Raw genomic sequence first — 23,794 nt, 5'->3', positions numbered from 1 at the left:
TGAACAGTCCCAGATGGTGAACTAACTTTGTGGTCTTAAAATAAAAGTCAGCCAAAAAAAACCAAAGTGACTACTACTTTATTATTGAAGTAGTGGGAAACATAAGATCCATAATCAACCAATATGTTACTTTGTATTCCTCTGCAAAATTTAAGAGAGTTGGAGAGTTTTACTAGAGAGTTTCAACTAAAATTTAAGTTTATGTATGTTAAATGGAGAAAGAGAATTAAAATAATAATATCGCAGTAAAAAGTGAGGTTAAAAACTATGCTTATATAAAAATATTCCTAAAATGCCATAGTTTTGAAATGCACTACAGGTCTAAAATCCTAAGTTATTGTGAACTATTTTTCAGTTGACAGCTGTAAAATTTTATTCAAGAAAAATTCAAAAATTTTTTTAAAGTTGGATCATAAATAGAAGCTTGTGATTTACATCTTGACCAAAAATGATACTTGCTGGAGCCTTACCTGATCCTCTGTTAATAATCCATCAGAAGATTCTGGCATAGACTGCATAGGTAGAAGCTGGCACAGTGTGCCTAAAAGTAAAGCAACTTCCTTCATACTTCTCCAACAACACACCAGCACCATCTGAGCAGTTACATCACATGTTTTTCCTTCTTTACCTTAAGGGAAAAAAAAAAACTATTGCAACACTAGACACTCGATTACTCACACCCTAGGTTTCTTAGAACAAGCTTGTTCAGAATTTCCCCAAGAATAATACATTTAAACAAACCAATTTGTTATATGTTCTATTTATTCAGGAGAAAAAAATCTAATATTTGTCAAGCATGTGCCATGAGGAGAAATCATGCTAAGTATTTTTTAAGTTGTTGTTTTCAAAATCAATTTTTTAAAAAACAAAATATTCCTTCAAAACTTAAGTCTAACTTTTGGAAATTAATGAAACAAATTCTCTTTGCCTCTTTAATATCCATAAAGTATTATATGAATGACTAATAAATACACTTCTTATTTATTTTGGCAAATATGGCTGTTATATCAGTTGAGTAGAAAAGAACTTTATTTTCTATTTTTATTTTTTATTTTTTTTTTAAGAGAGAGTGAGAGAGGAGAGAGAGAGAGAGAATTTTTTTTTTAATATTTATTTTTTAGTTCTCGGCAGACACAACATCTTTGTTGGTATGTGGTGCTGAGGATCGAACCCGGGCCGCACGCATGCCAGGCGAGCGCGATACCGCTGAGCCACATCTCCAGCCCTATTTTCTATTTTTACATATTTATTTTTTCTTTCCTTTTGTTTTTTATTTATTAGTTCTAATCAGTTATACATGACAATAGAAAGCTCTTTGATTCATTGTACACAAATGGAGCAGAATTTTTTGCTTCTCTGGTTGTGTATGCAGTAGAGTTACACCATTTATGCAATCATACATGTACCTAGGGTAATGATGTCTGTCTTATTCCACTGTCTTTCCTACCCCTTTGCCCTCTCCCCTCTCCCCTTTATCCTATCCAAAGGAAAAATCAAAGGAAAAAGCTAGGTGCATTGGTGCACACCTGTAATCCCAGCAATTTGGAAGGCTGAGGCATAAGTTCGAGGCTCAGTAACTTAGCAAGACCATGTCTCAAATAAAAATAAAAAGGGATGGAGTTGTAGCACAATGGTAGGGCACCCCTGGGTTTGATACCTCTAGTACTGAACAAAAATAAATTAAAGAAAAACACAAAATCTCCTTCAAGATATATTTAAATCCCATGGTCAATAAGCTACAATTACCCTGATTTACTTATTCTTGCTTTAGGAGTATTTTAGGAGTGTTTTTTTTTTTTTTTTTTTGAGAGAGAGAGAGAGAGAGAGAGAGAGAGAGAGAGAATTTCAATATTTATTTTTCAGTTTTCGGCGGACACAACATCTTTGTTTGTATGTAGTGCTAAGGATCGAACCCAGGCCGCACGCATGCCAGGCGAGCGTGCTACCACTTGAGCCACATCCCCAGCCCCTTTAGGAATGTTTTAGTACTGACATTTTTTAAATCCAAAATAAACTTTTAAATTAAAAATACAAATTAACAAAATAATATTTATACTGTAATCCCATGTTTTAAAAAAAAAAATTCCACTAAACTTAAATGATAAATATATATATAAATAACATACTATAGGTATAAAAGAACATATACTAAACAGGAAAGTGGAAAAGGAAGTAATAACAGTCAGCTTTAATTTGTTTTTAATTTGTATTTATCTCTATGTTGTATGAAACTATTACAATAAGCACATAATAATAGTTTTTGTAATTTTAAAAATATAATTGCAAAGACAATTTTATAAAACTATATCGCCACCTAGTGGAGAATGCAGAATATGTAATAAATCAAGAAACTACTGCTTCACAGTATCACAGAAAATTCAATAGTAACAACTAATGATAAAAACAAGCCATAGAGACTGAAATTCTGGTGGCCTAGTAAAACAGAGCACCTCACATTTTGATGAGTACTAAAGTTTATTTCCATTAAGGGCTGTTCTACTTTAAGAACTTGCACAGCAGATGAACCCCATTGCAAGGAAATGACTGCTGCCCCACTCAGATTCAAGGAGCAACACTGCTTGTACAGCACCTGGCCTGTCAAGAGGATTTTAGCACTCAAAAGCCTTCTGCTATACCACCTTGTATACTGAACTGGAACACATCACTTTCTGGTTTTAAAAGTCTATAAAATTCATTCCTAAAACCAGATCATTTCCAAAACCAATTTTTTTTAAAGAAAGACTTCATTTATTATATAAAAAAACATTCCATATATTTTACTATTACTTAATCACCTGGGCCTGAAACTAAAACTAACAGATAAAGCTGTTACTTGGCATGCATGAGGACCTAGGTTCAATCCCCAGTACCATACAAAAAAAAAAAAAAAAAAAACAATGATTACATATCAACTTTACATATGTTACCTTTGATTTCTGCAGAAGTATCAATATTTGACACACTGATATTCAAGTCCTCCAAATCAAAACTATCACATTCTTTCAGTATTTTGGCTTGGTTGAAGTAATTGTTAGTATCTCGTGGCTGAATCTCTTTGAGAATCACCTGTAAGCGGCTTGCTGACTCTGCAAGAAAGACAGGAAACTACAGTTCCACATCTCATGCAGATTCCCTTGGGGGTACCTGCACTAAAAATTGTGTAATTTTCAACACCTGATAATAACCTCTATTAGAAGAGACAGAGTAGGTAATGTGAAAATTATTTGTATAGAGTCTTCATGATATTTAAGTAGACTTTTTTTTTTTTTTTTAGCGGGGGTGCAGTGCTGGGGATTGAATCTGAGGCCTTGTGCATGCTAGGCAAATGCTCTACCACTGAGCCACATCCCCAGCCCCCTTTAAGTGTACTTTTAAAACATGGCAATTTGGGCTGAAGATATGATAAAAAATATAACCATAACCATCCACAGAACAAAGTCTGCCATTTCATTTACATTGCTTCTTTGCTGTCTTCAGAATCTCAAACACGGGGCTGAGGTAGTAGCTCAGCAGTAGAGCACTTGCCTAGCATGCAAGAGGTGCTGGGTTCAATCCTCAGCAAAATAAAGGTAAGGTGTGCTGGGGTGTGGCTCGGTGGTAAAGCGCTTGCCTGCCCTGTGTGAAGCACTGGGTTCCATCCTCAGCACCACATAAAAGTAAATAAACAAAATAAAGACACTGTGTCCATGTACAACTAAAAATATTTTTTAAATAATTAAATAAATAAAGGTTAAAAAAAAGAATCTCAAACATGATGCTTATCATGTGAAAGAAGTCCAATAAATTTCAATTAATTTTAAGAGGTTGTTTCCCTATCTGAAATACAATTTAAAAATATAAATGTTAAAAAATTCTTTAAAATTAACAACCAAACAGTCTTTCATAAGAATATCATGAAGACTCCATATTTGGCTTTAAATACATCATATAATATACTGCTTTCTCAGTGTGGTTTACAGTCCTAGTATTACATTAAATTTCATTTTTATTCAATGAGCACTCACTAGATTAGGAGTAAGCTCCATGAATGCAACACTTTATACACTGTGGAGTACCAGTGCCTAGAACAGAAACTGGTTCATGGCCAAGGTTCAATAACATGGGCTGAATGAATAAATGAATGGCTAGGTAATAAGAAGTTAGCCAAGCTCTGACTTTTTTTAATATAAACATTTTAGTTGTTGATTAACCTTTATTTTATTTATCTATTTATTTATATGTGGTGCTGAGAATCCAACCCAGGACTTCACACATGTTAGGCAAGCACTCCACCACTGAGCCACAAACTCAGCCCCCAAGCTCTGACTTTTTAAAAATACCAACAGGTAATCATGCAGAATAGATGAACAAATCAAAGAACAGGTATTAGCCATACATCTATTATTTATATTTTAGGTACTGTTGGAAATATAAAGATTCAAATTGCTATCATGAAAATACAACCAATGTGTTATGCTCATTTGTCTCTTCACTGAAATTTTGTCCCAAACAAACTTCAATAGCCATGAAAAAGTAACACTAGCCCAAAAGATACCATAAAAAGATGAGGAAAAATCAGAATAAAATTTCAAGGATCCTGTTCATTTATTCTATGGTTCTTGGGAGGATTTTTCCAAGAAATTCAGAATGCATAACAGATAAAATGGGGAAGAAGGGGGAAAAATAAAGACAATCAAAATATGAGACAAAATTTTTTAAAAGTCTGTGAGCCAAAGATATTTTAAAACTCCCTACACAAAGAATTTTAGCCTACCCTATAGGCTCTTTCTACAATAGGTAACTGAAATATTCAAGACCTTTGATCCAGAATAATCTGGTATTTGCCTGATCCAAATATCAGCTATAAGACTACATGTTTGGGGCTGGGGCTATAGCTCAGTGGCAGAACGCTTACCTAGCATGTGTGAGGCACTGGGTTCAATCCCCAGCACCACATAAAAATAAATAATTTTCAAAAGTTAAAAAAAAAAAGACTACTTTTTTTTCATGTACAAAGAAAGAAAGCTAAAACATTAACCTAAATAAATGTGTCTTAGCATCATGAACCAACACATTATCCAACTTATTATTATTTTTTTAAAAATAAATTTTTAAATCTTTTTGTAGGCTTCTGTCCTGGATACGGAGCCCAGGTGTCTGTGCTATGCAGAATCTGAAAACAAACCACAGGGAGTACGCTGAGAACCCTGAGAGCCAGGAAATGGAACTGTTAACATTTATGGATATAGCCATTGATTTTACTGAAGAGGAGTGGGAATGCCTTCAGCCTACTCAGAAAAATTTATATAGAGATGTGATGCTAGAGAACTATAGAAACTTGGCCTTCCTGGCCATGACTCCTAATCATATCCAAGAATATTCACCAGAAAAGGGCCTAAAACATATATTACATGAAGTGATAAGTGCAAAATATGGAAGTTGTGATCTTGACTATTTACCACATAAGAAAATATGGAAAACTACAAGTGAGAGTGAACACCAGAAATCATATATAAAATCAGACCTTGTTCATCACCAGAGAATTTATACTGGAGAGAAGCCCTACAAATATAAAGAATGTTGCAAAGCTTTTAGTAAAAAAAAAAAAAAAAAAAAGGTCTTATTTACCACAAAGGAACCCACAATGGAGAGAAGCCCTTCAAAGGTAAAGAATGTGGAAAAGTTTTGAGTCAAAAACCTGACCTTATTTGCCTCAGGAGAACTCACACTGGAGAGAAGCCCTACAAATGTAAAGATTGTGGCAAAGCTTTTGGTCAAAAATCAGACCTTATTTGCCACAGTAGAACTCACACTGGAGAGAAGCCCTACAAATGTAAAGAATGTGGCAAAGCTTTTGGTCAAAAATCACACGTTATTTGCCACAGTAGAACTCACACTGGAGAGAAGCCCTACAAAGGTAAAGAATGTGGCAAAGCTTTTGGTCAAAAATCAAACCTTATTCGCCACAGTAGAACTCACACTGGAGAGAAGAACTACAAATGTAAAGATTGTGGCAAACCTTTTGGTCAAAAATCAGACCTTATTTGCCACAGCAAAATTCACACTGGAGAGAAGCCCTACAAATGTAAAGATTGTGGCAAAGTTTTTGGGAAAAAATCAAACCTTATATACCACAGCAGAACTCACACTGGAGAGAAGCCCTACAAATGTAAAGATTGTGGAAAAGCTTTTGGTCGAAAATCAGACCTTATTTACCACAGCAGAACTCACACTGGAGAGAAGCCCTACAAATGTAAAGATTGTGGCAAAGCTTTTGGTCGAAAATCAGACCTTACTTGCCACATCAGAACTCACACTAGAGAGAAGGCTTACAAATGTAAAGATTGTGGCAAAGCTTTTGTTCAAAAATCACATGTTATTTGCCACAGTAGAATTCACACTGGAGAGAAGCCCTACAAATGTAAAGATTATGGCAAAGCTTTTGGTCGAAAATCAGACCTTATTTACCACAGCAGAACTCAGAGAGAAGCCTTACAAATGTACAGAATGTGGCAAAGTTTTGATGTCAAATTAAACCTTATTCACCACAGCAGAAATCACAGTGGAGAGATGCCCTACCAATGTAAATAATGTGGCAAAGCGTTCAGTCAAAAAATCACACCTTATTTGCCACAACAGAACTCACACTGGAGAGAAGCCTCAGAAATGCAAAGTATGTGACAAAGTTTTTACTCAAATATTAAACCTTATTTCCCACAGAGAATTTACACTGGAGAGAAGCCTTAGAAATATAAGGAATGTGGCAAAGCTTTTAGCAATAAAACAGGCCTTATTCACCACAACAGAACTCACACTGGAGAATAGCCCTAAAAAAGTGAATAATGTGGAAAAGCTTCTAATAAAAAATAAAACTTTATTCACCACAGCAGAAGACATCCTGGTGAATGTGAATAAAGTAATAATACTTTTAAGAAAGACTAAACCTTGGGGCTTTGGTTGTGGTTCTGTGATACAGTGCTAGCCTTGCATGTTTGAGATCCTGGGTTTGATCCTCAGTACCACATAAAAATAAATAAGTGAAATAAAGGTATTGTGTCCAACTACAACTAAAAAACAAACATTAAAAAAGACTAAACCTTATTAACAACAGAATTTATACAGAAAAGAACCCCTACAAATTGAAAGAATGCATCAAAGCTTTTAATAAGAAATCAATTCTTTTCACCACTTGGCTACTTATTCTAGAAAGAAGACATCTAAATGTAGAGAATGTAGAAACATTTTAAATTATATATCATATATTACTAGACATCAGAGAAAACACACTGGAGAGAAGCTCTACAAATGAGACCACTGTACCGTTACTCTAAGAAAGGGACAGCATTTAATCCTTACCACAATAACCATAGAGTAAATTTTGAAATGTGAAAACTGAAAATGTGACAATGCCTCCAAAATTTATTCAGCAATAATCAGCACCTGTGGATACATACTGGTTAGAGAAAATACAAATGGAAGAAAAATTATAGCTACATGTTTCTTAGACACTGCTTATTTTTGGAGAAATCATTGTGCCCAGAAACTCTAAAAAGTTAAATAATATTTCCAAAATGTATTTAAATTTTAAATTCATTGAACATCTGAAAACTCATACTAGTAGTGAACATTGAACAGATTTTGTCCAAAATGTATGACTTATATAACAATGAAACATTTATAATAAATGTGAGAGTAAAAAAAAAAAAAAAGCCAACATTTTCCATGTAAAACACACTGCTCCAGGCCACTTTAAATATCATCCCAAGGTATTTCATTGTATGGACAGCATGTGTTCATAATAGACTCTTCCTAATAAAAGGCTCTCATCTGCATTACAAAATGCATTCACAAACTTTAACCTGAAATATAAATTTACTTCATTTTAAAGGTACACTTTATGTTTGTGCACATCTTTAATAGCCAATCTTTTTGGACTTGTTCAAGTACCCATGCATGCCACAGTAGGACATCCCAGACACTAAGCTTGGCTCCTATCCTTTCAGTAATTTTTCATTCACTGATATATTCATAATCAATAAATATTTACTATTTTTCTTCTTCTACAGGCCTTTCTTATTTTCTCAACTTAGCTTTTATATCTCTCCAAAGGTACGATTACCAAAGAAGAGAGACAGATGATATAATAATCAAACAACAGCACTATAGCTCTCTTGGTCTGCTGACCTGAATCAGTGTCCATGGGGATGAGGCCCTCAGGGGAGGAGCTCTAAATGACTGGAGACACCACAGCAGAAAGCCTGTAGGACATGGACAGGAGTTTCTCCACCAAAAGTCTCCACTCACTCACCAACTGCAGGCTGCTGCAACAAGGACATTAGGGACACTTATATCAAAAGCAAAAAACAAATATTAATAATGGAAATTGATACATAAAAGGAGTTTAAAGAATGTGTTTCAAAATTATGTAATACATGAAATACTTGAATCACAAAAAAGTATAAACAGATTTATAAGTCTAATTTTCTATTCTCTTTAAGGCAGCAGACTACATTCCATTCCCAGGACACACTGATAAGAGGCAAAAGCTGGGGCCTAAGTGTGCTTCTGAGAGGAGAGGTGGCTGTGGATGTTCTTACTTTAGTGGTAACTTCTGCAGGGCTCCTGTTATACAGTGAACTCGCCCATACATTGGAAACGATGCCGCTGCCTGAAGCAAGGAATTTTCAGCTTGAGCTACCTCTTCCTCAAGATTTTCCATCAAGCACTTGATAACTAGAAAAAGCAAAGAGAAAAAAATACCCATTTTAAAAAACATTTATAAATTTATGGATAGCAAAACAGTACCCACGAAAAACACTCAATTGAACTTCTTACTTGAACCAGAAAGAGATTTTTCAAGGTTATCTGGCCCACTGCCCATTTCTAGTTAAAGACACTAGTTAAAGAACTGAGTGTCTTCCCTAATTGCCTGGATTCATTATGCATTCACTCTGAACCTCCTCTAGCTGGGGTATCAAAGCCCAGGTCCATGTGGCATGTGCTAATTGGTCAAGAGATAACTTTTAATAACAGCTTTCGTGACACATATTTCACACACCATGCAATTCACACATTTAATGCATACAAGTCAATGGTTTTTAGTATAGTCAGATATAGGCATATACCACATTCTATAACATTTTTTTATCCACCCAAAGACCTTTACCTATTTGCAGTTTCTTCCTCTCTGCATCTCTATCTTACCTCTGCCCTCAGCAATCATAACCTACCTTTTGTTCCTATAGATTTTGCTATTCTGGACATACCACATAAGTGGAATTACACAATAAAAGGTCTTCCGTAATTGGCATCTTTCACTTAGCGTAACATTTTCCATGTTCACGCTGCCACATATACTGATGCTTCATTCTTTATTTCATATGGATGCATAATAGTTCACTGTATGGCCATACATTTTTATTTATACATTTATCAGTTGATAGACATGTGAATTATTTCTACTTTTTGGCTACTATAAATAATTCTGCTATGAACATTCCTGTACAATTTTTATTTGGGCATGTTTTCATTTCTCTAGGTAAATGTCTGTTAAGGAATAAATGTTTGTGTCCCTACTCCTAACCCTCAACATACATATAATATTTCTACTTTTATTTTAGGTACTATGGGAAATATGAAGACTTAGATTTCTATCATGATGATTCAACCAAGTATGTTATGCTTATTTGTTGCTTCTCTGAAACAGGACACTAGATTAATAAATTGTGGTAAATCTGTATAACATGTACAATGCTTTCAAAATTATGTGAAACCAAATTTATGACAATACATTGGTGGTAAATTAAAAAGGAAAACAAAATGAAAGATTAAGTAGAATAAAGAAGAGGCTTCTTCTTTTTTTTTTTTTAGGAGATGGGTATCTTCCTGTGTTGCTCAAGGCAGGGATCCTCTTGCCTCAGCCTCCAGAGAAGCTGGGATCCCAGGTATGGGCCACTGCATCCAGCTAAGAAACTGAGGAGTTGTTTTTTTTGTTTGTTTTGGGAGGTTTTTTACTATTGTTATTTTGTTTTGTTTTGTTATTCTGAGATCAAACCTGGCCTTAGGCAGGCTAAGCACATTCTCTACCACTGAGCTCTACCTCTGTCCCTCTTCTACTTCTTAAGCTGTCGTCACCTAACTAGTGAACAAAATTTATGAAGCTTTTCTATTTCTGTTATTTAAACCTTATTTACTCAAGTGTTCTTTGCATGTCTGAAATGAAGTTCTAAAATATCTTAGGCTGGGGTTGTGGCTCAGTGGTACAGCGCTTGCCTAGCACATGCAGGGCCCTGGGTTTGATTCTCAGCACCACATAAAAATAAGTAAAACAAAACAAAATAAAAGTATTGTGTCCAACTACAACTAAAAAATAAATATTTTAAAAAATAAAAAAAATAAAAAATAAAATATCTTAAAAGGCTTTCTGTGACACATGCACTCCCCAGCACATCCCAATTGCAGTCCTCTTCCAGGGTCTCCTTTTGAACCTAGCCCTGAAGCAACTAAAGTGGGCAAATGTTGTCTTCTATGATTCTGTCATCTCTCTGCGGACTTAAAGGCCACGTTCCCACCAGAACTACCTATACCTCCTACTTTTCTCCCACTACAGGTTTCATCATGGCCTTTTTTATCATCTTGAGAAAAATAATTTGCAACTTTCTTTCTATATCTGAGTTGCAAAATTTGTATCTAGCCAGGCACTGTGGCCCATGTCTATAATCCCAGCAGCTCAGCAGGCCAAGACAGGAGGGATGGTGAGCTCAAACCCAGCCTCAGCAACTCAGTAAAGATCCTGTCTCTAATGAAATATAAAAGGAGACTCAGTGGTTAAAGTGCTTAACCTGGTTCAATCCCTGGTACTAAAATATATATATTTGTATCTATTCATATACCCACTACAATTCCAAAATAAAGATTTACTATCATAAAATTAAGACTATAAATCCCAAACAAATATTTGCTGAAAACCACTAGATCTAACCCATTTCTGAGCCAAGATTTTAGAACAGGCTATATAAAAATATAAAAGGGAAGGGAGCATGACAGTCAATCAGAACATAAACTCCAGGGCTGGAGATATGGCTCAGCGGTAGCGCGCTCGCCTGGCATGCGTGCGGCCCGGGTTCGATCCTCAGCACCACATACCAACAAAGATGTTGTGTCTGCCGAGAACTAAAAAATAAATATTAAAAAAAAAAAATTCTCTCTCTCTCTCTCTCTCCTCTCTCACTCTCTCTTTAAAAAAAAAAGTATAAAAAAAAAAAAAAGAACATAAACTCCAACAGATAAGGGAACTCTGCTCTGTATAGAAATAATGAATTTGATCTGACTATAATGTGGTAAAATTTCGGCAGAATAAAAGAGTAGACATTCGATAGAGAAACAGGTCCTCTTTTAAAAAGTACTTTATTAGGGCTGGGATTGTGGCTCAGAGGCAGAGTGCAAAACAAAAAGAAAGACAGGAAGAGCAGGGGCTTAAGCTAGGCGGAGGCTAGGGCTGAGGCCAGAGTCAGAGCAGAACACTTAGGAGAGAATAGTTGCTAACCTCAGGTTCTCTTCATTATAGAAATAATGAAGCTGATCTGTCTATAATGTGGTAAAATTTCTGCAGAATAAAAGAGCAGACATTCGATAGAGAAACAGGTCCTCTTTTTTTTTTTTTTAAGAGAGAGTGAGAGAGGAGAGAGAGAGAGAGAGAGAGAGAGAGAGAGAGAGAGAGAGAGAATTTTTAATATTTATTTTCTAGTTCTCGGCGGACACAACATCTTTGTTGGTATGTGGTGCTGAGGATCGAACCCGGGCCACACGCATGCGAGGCGAGCGCGCTTACCGCTTGAGCCACATCCCCAGCCCAAAAACAGGTCCTCTTTTAAAAAGTACTTTATTAGGGCTGGGGTTGTGGCTCAGAGGCAGAGTGCTTGCCTAGCATGTGTGAGGTACTGGGTTCGATTCTCAGCACTGCATATATATAAATGAATAAAATAAAGGTTCATCAACATGTAAAAAATATTTTTTAAAAAAGTACTTTATTAATGGACATTTGTATATCAATTTATTTAACAAAAATTCTCAGTTTAGAAACAAATATTATAGCTGAGTTCACTGTTTATTCACAAAAAAAGGAACTGCAGGCATTTATATGCTGGTAAACTCTTAAATAAAAAAAACCACAAGTAAGGCTGGGGTTGTGGCTCAGAGGCAGAGCACTTGCTTAGTATGCATGAGGCACTGGGTTCAAGCCTTAGCACCACATAAAAATAAAATAAAGGTATTGTGTCTACCTACATCTAAAAAATAAATGTTTAAAAATTATTAAAAAAATAACATGAGTAAATGTTTAACCATGAGATAATCTAACCAATGAATGGTGAGAGAATAAGATAATGGTTTTGATTAACAACAACAAAAAAGGAGCAAAAGGTCATTTCCTCAATACAAACCCATCAGTGTGTTCCTTTCCACCACGGCAGCAGATTTTTCTCTGTCACCACATGAGTCCTGCTGGGGTGTAGCCACAGAAAGGGACCAGGGCAGAGCATCCTGCCAGATTAAAAAGCTCAGCAGGTAGGAGGCTGTTATGCAGTCATAGGGTTTTGTGCTTCTGCTGAGCTCCAGAGCTGCCTGGAATAAGCCTTGCAGTTTCTCAGAATCCTAGAATGAAGTACAGTCTCAGTCACTGCCACGGAAGAGTTCCAAGATTTGATGGAATAACACATAATAAAAACCACAGCCTACCATATAACTAACTCAGTATGAAGATTAATTTATTTTCTCCCTGAATATGTTAGTTTTTCTTATAGCAATTGATGATAATTATTATTAGTTCAGAGATGAAGATGCTTAAAATTCTTTCAATTGGAAAATTCAACACTACAAGCTATCATTTATTCATTTATTTATTTATTTAGGTACAAGAGATTGAAATCAAAGGCACTCAACCACTGAGGCACATGCCCAGCCCTATTTTGTATTTTATTTAGAGACAGGGTCTCATTGAGTTGCTTAGCACCTCACTTTTGCTGAGGCTGGCTTTGAACTTGTGATCCTCCTGCCTCAGCCTCTTGAGCAGCTAGGATTACAAGCATGTGCCACCACGCCCAGCAGCTATCATTTTTTTTTTTTAAATTGAAGTCTTTCTTCAGCAAAAGTGTACTTATTCACTATGGCTACAGTCAAATCACCTTCGTTGTTTCTATAGAATGCAATCTTTTTCCTCACAGTTTATGTTTTACCTGGCCAAATTATATGTCTGCCCTTCTTCTCCGTCCCCTTTCCCATACAGGTAGTTCAATGCAGAAAATTACAAAGCCACAGGGAGGTTATTCATTTTGAAATTTCACATATATAAGTGGGAAATGAAGTAATCAGATCAGCCTCAGAAATCTGCATCTGAGCTCCCACACCTAGATCTCCTATAAATATCCACTCACATAGTCTAAAGAAGCCAGAACAAAGAATGGTTCACTGCAATAGTCATGGAAGGCCCTGGATGGACAACAGGAGTCATGGGTCCCAGTTCTAATTCAACAGCTGACAGGCCATATGCTCACCACTCTGGAAATCAGGGGTTGAATTCTCAATACTATTCTGACTCTACTAGGATTATTCCATAATTGTCTAGTACATGGGGAAATATTTTAGAACCTCAATTTTTAGGCTTATTATAGATATTTAAAGATGTCTTATAATTTCAAAATAGTAGCTATCTAATGTGCTGATTTGATTATCAGTTTAAGTTCTTTGTCATTTGACAAATACTATGAGTAAAGGGACATGCAGCAGCAATTTCTAGGGCAAAAATTCATAGACAGCGGGCATCAGAAACCTTGCTAAGGAGCTTGAACTCTATGTTATAAGCAATAGCTACTGAGGATTTTTTTAAAATAAGGAAATGATATAGTCAATGTTACTCTTCTGATCAATCACTCTGGCAGTAATGTGGAAGACAACAGTTTAGAGATCAATTAGGAGGCTGGTACAATGAATTCAGTAAGCAAGAAGGGTTCAGGGCACCAGTTATGAGGAGATAGATTATCTACTTTAGAAGGAGTAAACTAACAAGTGAGGAAAAGGAGGGAATCAAGGATGGCTTCCAGGTTTCTGGTTTTGATGGAACCATTAACCAATGGGTTAATAATTAATCAAATCTATAAGGTCCCTTTTACCATGCAAGGAAACATCACAAGCTCCAAATGTTAGTACATAGACATCTTTAGGGAGAGGGGTCGTTATGCTACCTATTACACCTCTCAGTTCCATGAAGTTGAGAAGTTCTCTCAGAGGTCTTAGAAAACAGGAAGAAGATTAAAAAAAAAACAGGACTTAAAAAAAAATCCCAGAATTAACAGGCAGCTACTCAAATTCAGAGATGAGAAACAAATGAGATACGTCAAAATTATTTTGCCTCCTATCTTTTAGGCAAAGGGTAAAGATTAAAAACAGAGAATCTCCACTATTTCTGTTTAATGAAAAAACATTCATTTGGAGGTGATTTTTTAATTTAAAAAAAAAAAGTTATCCTGAAGAACTGAAATAATACATATTCAATTTGGTTAAAGAGAAACAGGCCCAGAAGCACCACCAGAAACATATTTGTTCGATTTGAGGAGGGTCTTTTCTAACAGTTACTGTTGTTAAAATTGGAATGACCCTCCTCTGTCATCTTAAGGGCATTCTTGGCTCCTGTAAGATGATTTTTTTTCCTCTACAAAGAGGGAGTTAGTAAGGCCCCCCTCATCAGAACGTCAGGCCTGTGAATTCTAAAAGAGAATAAACTTTTTGTTTCATTTGTTGTGTGGCCCTCTTCTTCAATTTATCCCCAGCATTTTGTGAATCAAGAATTCACAATACTAGTTCATCAGGATGACCTGGGAATCAGTCTTGATTTCTCCTTTCCATCAATGCTCAGATTCAATCCATCAACAAGTTTGTATCAAAATACTTGTTAAATGCCTTCATTTCTCTCCTTCCCAGCCTCCAGGGTCCAAGTAACTAGTACCTCTGCCCTGGAATGACTGATCTCCAGGGCTTCTATAATTTCCTACCACCCCACTCTAGCTCACCCTTCTACAGCTATATATACAAGCATGCACACACAGAATAACATGTCTGTTATTCTCTTCACAGACAAGAGAATTCCTGTTGAAATGCAAAGTCAATTATGGGACCATCCATCATTATGTGGCCTTTTACCTTTATCTCCAACTTCACTGCACACCAATCTTATCACTTGATAACTATGCTACTATCACACAGGCCATCTTCTTCGTGTCAGTCCTTCCCACTTACTGGATTCTTAAGCTGAAATGTCCTTTCCTCGACTCTGTATGTGCCTCACATCTTAGCCCAGGGATCATCTCTTAAGACAGGCCTTCACTGAGCATCCTACAACTAACTCCCTTTTACATCAGTTTCTTTTATTTATAGCCAATTTCTCCCCATCCACTCCCACCCTATTAAAATATAAGCAACATTATAGCATAGGGAATTTGTGCTGTTTGTTCACCCCCTCTCAGTGCCTTAAACATAACATGTGTCCAATTTGCTAAATAAAGAGACAAAATAATGACTGATTCCATTTGCAGAATAATCCTGCAACTTCAGATACATCGATGGCAAAGTACAAGCACATTCAAAAATCACAAATAACTGATTTTTGGAATAAGCATTTTAAGGACTATTCACACCACAGGGTGGCTCACGCACTTTACAATGAACAAGTACTGCTCTCCTATAACACACTTACATGAGGGCAGAGCCTGTGCCAATGTTCATCACTAAATATTCAAGGAAAAACTTGCTACTCCATCAAGACATATGGTTACTTTATCTTTGATTACCTGGTTGGTTGTACTGATCTTCATAAGCATCCAACCAATAAAACTGGAACACTTGTTCTTCATCTGTCCCTTTTACCAATGGGAGTTGACTGGAATCCACTTGAATTTCTTGTGCTGAGAAACTATCATCTTCCTGATCAATGCCCCAACAAGAGTCATCTGGGATCAACACGCATAAATCAAAGGCATTCCTGTATATCAGCGACAAATCCTCTGAAACGGAAATGAGGACAACTACTCCATTCACAATATCCCCCCAAAAAATAAAATACTTGGGAATCAACCTAACAAAAGAGGTGAAAGATTTATACAATGAAAATTACAGAACCCTAAAGAAAGACATAGAAGAAGACCTTAGAAGATGGAAAAATATACCCTGCTCATGGATAGGCAGAACTAACATCATCAAAATGGCGATATTACCAAAAGTTCTCTATAAGTTCAATGCAATGCCAATCAAAATCCCAACAGCATATCTTGTAGAAATAGATAAAAGAATCATGAAATTCATATGGAATAATAAAAGACCCAGAATAGCAAAAACAATACTAAGCAGGAAGTGTGAATCAGGCGGTATAGCGATACCAGACTTCAAACTATACTACAGAGCAATAGTAACAAAAACAGCATGGTACTGGTACCAAAACAGGCGGGTGGACCAATGGTACAGAATAGAGGACACAGTAACCAATCCACAAAACTACAACTATCTTATTTTTGATAAAGGGGCTAAAAGCATGCAATGGAGGAAGGATAGCATCTTCAACAAATGGTGCTGGGAAAACTGGAAATCCATTTGCACCAAAATGAATCTGAATCCCTACCTCTCGCCGTGCACAAAAGTTAACTCAAAATGGATCAAGGAGCTTGATATTAAATCAGAGACACGGCATCTGATAGAAGAAAAAGTTGGTTATGATCTACACGCTGTGGGATCGGGCTCCAAATTCCTCAATAGGACACCCATAGCGCTAGAGTTAACAAATAGAATCAACAAATGGGACTTACTCAAACTAAAAAGTTTTTTCTCAGCAAAAGAAACAATAAGAGAGGTAAATAGGGAGCCTACATCCTGGGAACAAATCTTTACTCCACACACTTCAGATAGAGCCCTAATAACCAGAATATACAAAGAACTCAAAAAATTAGACAATAAGATAACAAATAACCCAATCAATAAATGGGCCAAGGACCTGAACAGACACTTCTCAGAGGAGGACATACAATCAATCAACAAGTACATGAAAAAATGCTCACCATCGCTAGCAGTCAGAGAAATGCAAATCAAAACTACCCTAAGATACCATCTCACTCCAGTAAGACTGGCAGCCATTAGGAAATCAAACAACAATAAGTGCTGGAGAGGATGCGGGGAAAAGGGCACTCTTGTTCATTGCTGGTGGGACTGCAAATTGGTGCAGCCAATTTGGAAAGCAGTATGGAGATTTCTCGGAAAGCTGGGAATGGAACCACCATTTGACCCAGCTATTCCCCTTCTCGGTCTATTCCCTAAAGCCCTAACAAGAGCATGCTACAGGGACACTGCTACATCGATGTTCATAGCAGCTCAATTCACGATAGCAAGACTGTGGAACCAGCCTAGATGCCCTTCAATAGATGAATGGATAAAAAAAATGTGGCATTTATACACTATGGAGTATTACTCTGCATTAAAAAATGACAAAATCATAGAATTTGGAGGGAAATGGATGGCATTAGAGCAGATTATGCTAAGTGAAGCTAGTCAATCTTTAAAAAACAAATACCAAATGACTCCTTTGATATAAGGGGTGTAAACAAGGACAGGGTAGGGACGAAGAGCTTGAGAAGAATATTTACAGTAAACAGGGATGAGAGGTGGGAGGGAAAGGGAGTGAGAAGGGAAATTGCATGGAAATGGAAGGCGATCCTCAGGGTTATACAAAATGTCATATAAGAGGTAAGGAGGGGTAAGTCAAGAGAATACAAATGGAAGACATGATTTACAGTAGAAGGGGTAGAGAGAGAAAAGGGGAGGGGAGGGGAGGGGAGGGGAGGGGGGATAGTAGACAATAGGACAGACAACAGAATACATCAGACACTAGAAAGGCAATATGTCAATCAATGGAAGGGTAACTGATGTGATACAGCAATTTGTATACGGGGTAAAAGCGGGAGTTCATAATCCACTTGAATCAAACCGTGTAATATGATGTATTAAGAACTATGTAATGTTATGAACGACCAATAAAAAAAAAAAAAAAAAAAAAAAAAAAGAGTCATCTGGGAGAAAACTTCCCCTGCAGAAATCAAATTTTCCAAAACTTTTCAAAATCTAACAGAGTAGGGCTGGTGCTACTGCTCAGTGGCAGAGCACTTGCCTAACGTGTGAGGCACTGGGTTCAATCCTTAACACTGCATAAAAACCTAAACAAATAAAGGCATGCTGTCCATCTATAACTATGAAAACTTTTTTTTTTTTTTTTTTTAAATCTTGGCTGGGACTGTAGCTCAGTGGTAGAGCACTTGCCTAGCACATGTGAGGCACTGGGTTCAATCCTCAGCACCACATAAAAATAAATAAATAAAATAAAGGTATTGTGTCCATCTACAATGAAAAAAATTTTTTTTTTTAAATCTAACAGAGGGGCTGGGGATGTGGCTTAAGGGGTAGTGTGCTCACCTGGCATGCGTGCGGCCTGGGTTCGATCCTCAGCACCACATACAAAGATGTTATGTCCACCAAAAACTAAAAAATAAATATTAAAAAAATTCAAAAAAAATCTAACAGATTAATTAGAGTGCTATCTGCCAGGAAAAAAAAAAAATACCAGAAAATGCTCTTACAAGCAAGACGTGGTCTCTTTCCTAAGATCCGCCTTATGTTTTATCCTCTCTGCTGGCTCACTCTCTTGGTCCCAAGTCTTGGCAGCCACAGGCTTCATATCCACCTCCTCAGCTTCCATGGGCTCATCAAAGTCACCATCTTCAAACTCCATTTCCCCTGACTCACACTCATCTTCCGGACACTCTGGCTGCACCAGCTCTCCTGTAGACATCAGCATATATTCCTGTCACATGCTAGTACCCGGGGCACAATGGTTTACCCAACACTAAAACATCAGCACATCCCTTTTCCTACACTTGTATTTCTCTTTAGTCTCCAAATTGGATGTTTTTAAGTTTTAGTGCTACAAATCCAAATCTTTCACACTTAGACTTGCCATCACAATACCTCCACTTCTTCTACTGCTGTAAAAACAACTGCTCAACACGCTTGCACTTCTGCCTGACATCAGACTTACCAGCAAATTCAGCTCATTTAAGAGGAGCAGGAGTTAATGAAAGCTCCTTCCTGGCGACAGGGGAAGCAGTTTTTCCTGAAGGAATTGCCTGTAAACATTTTTAAATGTTTAGTCACTTAGACTTGCATACTAAAAATATGTAACTGTCCTACCCTGACCAAAGATAATGACAGTTCCCATTTATAAAAAGATTTTATGTATTATTAATGTAACAGCTTCAATTATTTTACTGTTACCTAGATTTACAGAAAAAAATACTTGTTTCCATGAGGAAAATTATTGCATTTAGCACAGTTGTAATACCTATAATAAACACACATTAGATAATACAAAATTTACTATGAAAAAAGTAGGCACATGCTATTTTTGAAATACACAAAACTATATATTGAATGGCAGTCCTAATTTAAAAAAAAATCAAAAATAAATTCAAAGGTATTTCCTTCACATAGAAAAGCAAAAATACATAAATTTAAAACAATATCATAAATCAAGACAGGGTATCTCTATACACTTTACCTTGGGGGTGTACACAGCAAAAGGATTCAGAGAAGCTCCAGTAGATCTTTTCTTCTTAGGTATTATTATAGGTGGAAGAGTTATTTGAGGTTTCTAAAAGGAAGGGTAATACAGATATTCACTGCCATGCTTGGTTTACCACGTAACAGATAAAGTGCATTTCTTTGCTCACTGAAACCCAATAAGCATTTTTGCTTCCCTGCCCCCCCCCGCAGGATCTATGTTCATACACTGTGGTTACTATAGCAACAATACTACAGAAATCACTAGAAAACCTGAATAGATACTGAATCCACCCCTCACCAATTCTTTTCTTTTTAAAATTTAACGCAGTCTTTCACTTATCCTTCCAGAATATTACATTTAAAAACAATCAAGATACATATGACTGCATAGTGTTGATGCTAGATTATTTTGATCTATGGCCATTTAGAAAGAAATACACTTCTAAATAAGCACTTAGAATTTATGAGAAATGGCCAAATTTCAAATTCACAGTGTAGGTGAGCCTATTTGAGTTCTATCAGGAATAGGACACTAACTCTTTCTTCACTCCCACTCAGAATTAAAGACTGACAGGCTTCAATCTATTTAGGGAACATATGCTATAGCAACTGAATACAAGTAGTGAGCATTCACAGAACTGACTCCTGGGTGTATTCTTACTACTTCCAACATACACCCACACAGCCCCATCTACATAATCGCATAGCTGTAACAGCTAGAAACTACTCACCTAAAAATGGTGAGAAGAAACTAACTGGAAGATTTTATTTTTCTTTTTATTTTTGTGGGATATTTCTTTTGGTGGTACTGTCCTTGCATTTTTTAAATTCTAGCAAAAGTCTATTCCATACAACTTCTGAATTATTTCTAGAACCTATGTTCCCTGCACATTTTATAACTCCCAGAGAATCACTTACCTCAGTGTTCAGATCTTATAGAATGTCACCTAGCAGTTCATCCTTAGACAAATCTACAGCTTTCTAGAGATTATAAAGGAAGGCAAAATGAGAAAGCCCTGCACATTAAATTTTCACCCAGACCACACACATGACTATGAAAGGAAGAACCTAACCAATCAGTCCTTACATCTTCATTTCATTCACTCTAAGTGCTCAAATCTATTCAGATTTTAACTACCACCTGTGTATACGTAAATTCTAAATTTATAGCTCCCATCCTCTATTTTAATTCTCATTACATGATATTCCTTCTAGTCACTGAAATTAAACACACTTTCAATTCAGTTTTCCTGTTTAATCTTTCTTTTCTATGTCCCAAATTCTAATCATTGAGGTGCTTAAATCATTTGAAAACTAAAGTCAACTTAGTGAGTGAAGCTGGGAAAATGTTATTTAAATATGTATTAAGTTTCTAATATCTGTATAATCATATTCTAAATTCATTTCACAAAGGAAAAGACAAAATATACAGAAACCATGAAACTCACATCTGTGGTTTTCTTTCCAGCACTGGCAATGAACATTGACTTGATATTGTTTGGTTTTGTCACTGCAAGTTTCTTTACATTCTTCTTGTCTCTGTTGCGTGCTTTAGCATCCTTTCCTATTGGAACATATATTATTTAGAAACACAAAAGGTCCCAGTTCAAATTGGAAAACAAAAAGCCTAGTAGTCACTTGTTCTCCATATATGGGAATTTGGGAAGAAAATATTAAAACTTCAAAATACAAATATATAAGATTTTACACGAGGTACATAAAGAAGAAACTTTAAAATAAGCTAAATTCAAAAACTTGGGCTAAACGTTATTACAAAAACTGATAAAACACAAGTTAAATATCAGGATGAGTTAAGTGTGACTATTTAATTGCTAATGTTAGTGTTAATAAAAATTCTTTTTTTTTTTAAGTGAGACAGGAGGGCTGGGGTTATAGCTCAATGGTAGAGCACTTGCCTGGCACGTGTGAGGCACTGGGTTCAATCCTCAGCATCACATAAAAATAAATAAAAGTATTGTGTAAAAAAAAAGTGATATAGGAAAGATAAAGCCAAGCTGGAATCAAGATATTATCCTAGTAACCTTCATGAGATCATATCTTTGGTTTTATATGTAATTTGACAGAACAACTTAACTGTAAAGAAATGGAATTACAAGTTATGATACTGCAGCATCCTGATTTCCATTTTTATGAGAACAGCAACTAGACACATGCAACTATGTCACATTAATACTAAACAGCACAGAGGCATTTGCTCATTAAAAGAAAACTTTTGCCATTTATTCTCTTCTGACCATGTGTAAATCAACTTTCCTAATACTGTCGATTTTAATCTCACTTTCTGATTCATCCCCAAATAGTCTCAATCTCAAAAAAACTAAATGAATAATTAAAATAGTGTGGTAGTGGCATATACATAGAGATACCAGATGAGTAAAAAATACAATCTAGAAAAAAGACCCCATCACATATGGAAATTTAGCATATAATAAAGATGACAACTTACATCACTTAGGGAAAAATAGATTTATAAATAAATAGTGTTGGCTAGCCATTTGTAAGATCCATATAAACATCAAAAGGAAATTTTAAAAATAAAACTATGCAAGTACTTTAGAAAAGCAAATTCCTTTGTAACCTGGGTATAGTAAAAATCTAACACTAATTCAAAATCCACTTTCAAGGAAAAAACAGACTGATAAATTCAATTACACCGGAAAAGGAATTTAAAGAAAAACCTGGAGAAAATATTTACAATATGTATCACAGATAAAGTATCCATTACCCTGACAAACATTTCCCTGATATAAAGACCTAAAACAACCAATTGAAACTCAAAAGGAATGTGAGCAATAAATACAAAGTTTTATGAGAAGATCCACAACTTTATGTATAAAAGAAATGTAAATGAACACCACACTGAGATGCCATTTCTCGCATATCAGACTGGCAAAAATTCAGCTTAACAACATACTATCAGCAGGGCTTTGGGGAAATACACACTCAGACACTGTTCATAGAAGGGTTCAAAAGAAAAACTCCTAGAAGAACTTGAGAACTTGGCAATATCCTGTCAACGCCTAATAAAAATTTTGTGAGCATTTACTCTCTGAGCCAACAATTCCACTTCTAGGAATTTTCCAAGGAAAACATAATATGCACAAGAGTTACTGGATGTGTGGCACTATTTGTAATAATAAATTATTGAAAATAAATGTCTACCCGAAATAATTATTTTAATAAATGATAGCATACCAATATAATGGAGTACTATGCAGCCATAAAGACATAAATAAGAAAAATCTGTTAAGTACTAATATGAAGTGATTTTCAGAATATCTTAAATGAAAAAAGCAAACTACAAAACTATCTATAGATGATATCTTTTGTCTAAGAAAGAAAATAGAAATACGTACACACAATTCCATTCCTAGGTATATATCCAAAAGAAATGAAAACAGGTATTCAAACAAAAGCTTCAACATACATGTTCATAGCAGCATTAAAAAAGGTAGATAACTCAGTGCCCATCAACTGATGAATGGGTAAACAAAATGGGCAACACATATCCAGATAATATTATTCAGCCACAAAAAAGAATAAAGCACTAATACATGCTATAGCATGGAAGGAACTTTAAAACATTATGCTAAGTGAAAGATGCCAGACAAAAAAGGTTACATATTGTATGATCCCAGTTATATAAAACGTCCACAACAGGCAAAACCATAGAAACAGAAAGCAGATTAATGGTTGCCAGGTGCTGAGGGAAGGAAGACTAGAGAGTGACTGCTTAATGAGTATGGGGTTTCCATCTGGGGCAATGAAAATATTCTGAAATTAGATAATGGTGATTGGGCTGGGGATGTGGCTCAAGCGGTAGCGCACTCGCCTGGCATGCGTGCGGCCCGGGTTCGATCCTCAGCACCACATACCAACAAAGATGTTGTGTCTGCCGAGAACTAGAAAATAAATATTAAAAATTCTCTCTCTCTCTCTCTCTCTCCCCTCTCTCACTCTCTCTTTAAAAAAAAAAAATAGATAATGGTGATGGCTGCAAACACTGCAAATGTACTAAATGTCATGGTAAATTCTGTGATATGTATTCTACCATAATAAAAACAGGCATTTTTCACATGGCAAGGCTATGAAAAGGTTTACAGGACATTTGTAAAATATGTGAGACCAGAGAATTGCATGAAGGAAC

General features: G+C 35.9%; 1 protein-coding gene across 1 annotated transcript in view; it reads right to left on the bottom strand.

The window, feature by feature from the left end:
• Positions 1–23,794, bottom strand: part of LOC144256094 (tRNA (32-2'-O)-methyltransferase regulator THADA-like) — a 105,445-nt gene that overhangs the window by 71,219 nt on the left and 10,432 nt on the right. The window contains exons 3-14 of the mRNA XM_077801225.1: positions 21,075–21,190; positions 20,545–20,607; positions 19,622–19,714; positions 19,103–19,190; positions 18,645–18,846; positions 18,481–18,546; positions 15,819–15,977; positions 12,420–12,630; positions 8,577–8,712; positions 8,164–8,300; positions 2,928–3,086; positions 471–628 (exon numbers count right to left, since the gene is read on the bottom strand). Coding sequence (XP_077657351.1) covers positions 471–628; positions 2,928–3,086; positions 8,164–8,179 — 333 coding nt within the window. The 5' untranslated portion in view covers positions 8,180–8,300; positions 8,577–8,712; positions 12,420–12,630; ... (5 more) ...; positions 20,545–20,607; positions 21,075–21,190. The remainder of the gene's footprint in view (positions 1–470; positions 629–2,927; positions 3,087–8,163; positions 8,301–8,576; positions 8,713–12,419; positions 12,631–15,818; positions 15,978–18,480; positions 18,547–18,644; positions 18,847–19,102; positions 19,191–19,621; positions 19,715–20,544; positions 20,608–21,074; positions 21,191–23,794) is intronic.

This window comes from Urocitellus parryii, chromosome 7, assembly GCF_045843805.1.
Source record: "Urocitellus parryii isolate mUroPar1 chromosome 7, mUroPar1.hap1, whole genome shotgun sequence".
NCBI classification, from domain to species: Eukaryota; Metazoa; Chordata; class Mammalia; order Rodentia; family Sciuridae; genus Urocitellus; species Urocitellus parryii.
The sequence above is the reverse complement of the archived record's forward strand: the minus strand, read 5'-3'. Positions and strand labels throughout refer to the sequence as shown.